The sequence below is a fragment of the Fonticula alba genome (genome assembly GCF_000388065.1).
Source record: "Fonticula alba strain ATCC 38817 unplaced genomic scaffold supercont2.4, whole genome shotgun sequence".
NCBI lineage: Eukaryota > Rotosphaerida > Fonticulaceae > Fonticula > Fonticula alba.
In genome coordinates this window covers 389,943-390,566 of record NW_009242974.1, presented here as the reverse complement: position 1 = coordinate 390,566, position 624 = coordinate 389,943, and the positions used below count along the sequence as shown (strand labels likewise).

The window sequence follows — 624 nt, the reverse complement described above, 5'->3', positions numbered from 1 at the left end:
GGGGGGCGGGGGGACGCCGGGAAAAACAAGTGCCGCCCGCCCGGGGCCCAACGATCCCCCCTCTTGGGGGGAGGCGTGGGGGGCATAAAATTCCCTCTCTTTCCCTCTCTTTCCCTCTCCCCCTCCCTCCCCCCCCCCCGCTCGCCTGCTCGCGCAAGGGACTGTTCCTGCACCCTCCGCTACCTCCCTCCCTTCCCATCTGCCAGCCTCCGCCGCTGCCAGCCTCCGCCGCTGCTGCCACTGCTGTTGCCCCTGCGAGCGCTGGCCCGAACGTGTTTGGGCCCGCAATCTGGCACCCGCGCCCCACTCTCTCCTCTCCCTGCCGGGCCTCGGCCATTTTCTCCCCGCTCGCCGGAACCATGCAGGACGACTGCATGTCCCAATCCCCGAAGCTCGAGTCGCCGGACACTCTCCTCGTCCGGCAACTCCCGCCCATGGTGACCCCCCTGTCCGAGGAATCCATCGCTTCCATGGCCAGCTGGCCGGGCATCGACGAGAAGTCCGAGACCTTTGTGTACCGGCTTTTCCGGTGCGTAAACCTGTCCCCCGGTCGCCCCTTTTTTGTGCCTCCCCCCCCCCCCCCCCCCCTATGCTCCCTCTCTCTTCGCGCGCACTCGCACGCCC

At 68.8% G+C, this 624-nt stretch overlaps 1 protein-coding gene across 1 annotated transcript in view; it reads left to right on the top strand.

The window, feature by feature from the left end:
- Positions 1 to 130: 130 nt before the first annotated feature.
- H696_02633 (hypothetical protein) overlaps positions 131 to 624 on the top strand; it is a gene marked incomplete at its 3' end in the record, with an annotated part of 4,620 nt that continues 4,126 nt past the window's right edge. Inside the window, exon 1 of the mRNA XM_009496545.1 lies at positions 131 to 529. Coding sequence (XP_009494820.1) covers positions 360 to 529 — 170 coding nt within the window. The 5' untranslated portion in view covers positions 131 to 359. The remainder of the gene's footprint in view (positions 530 to 624) is intronic.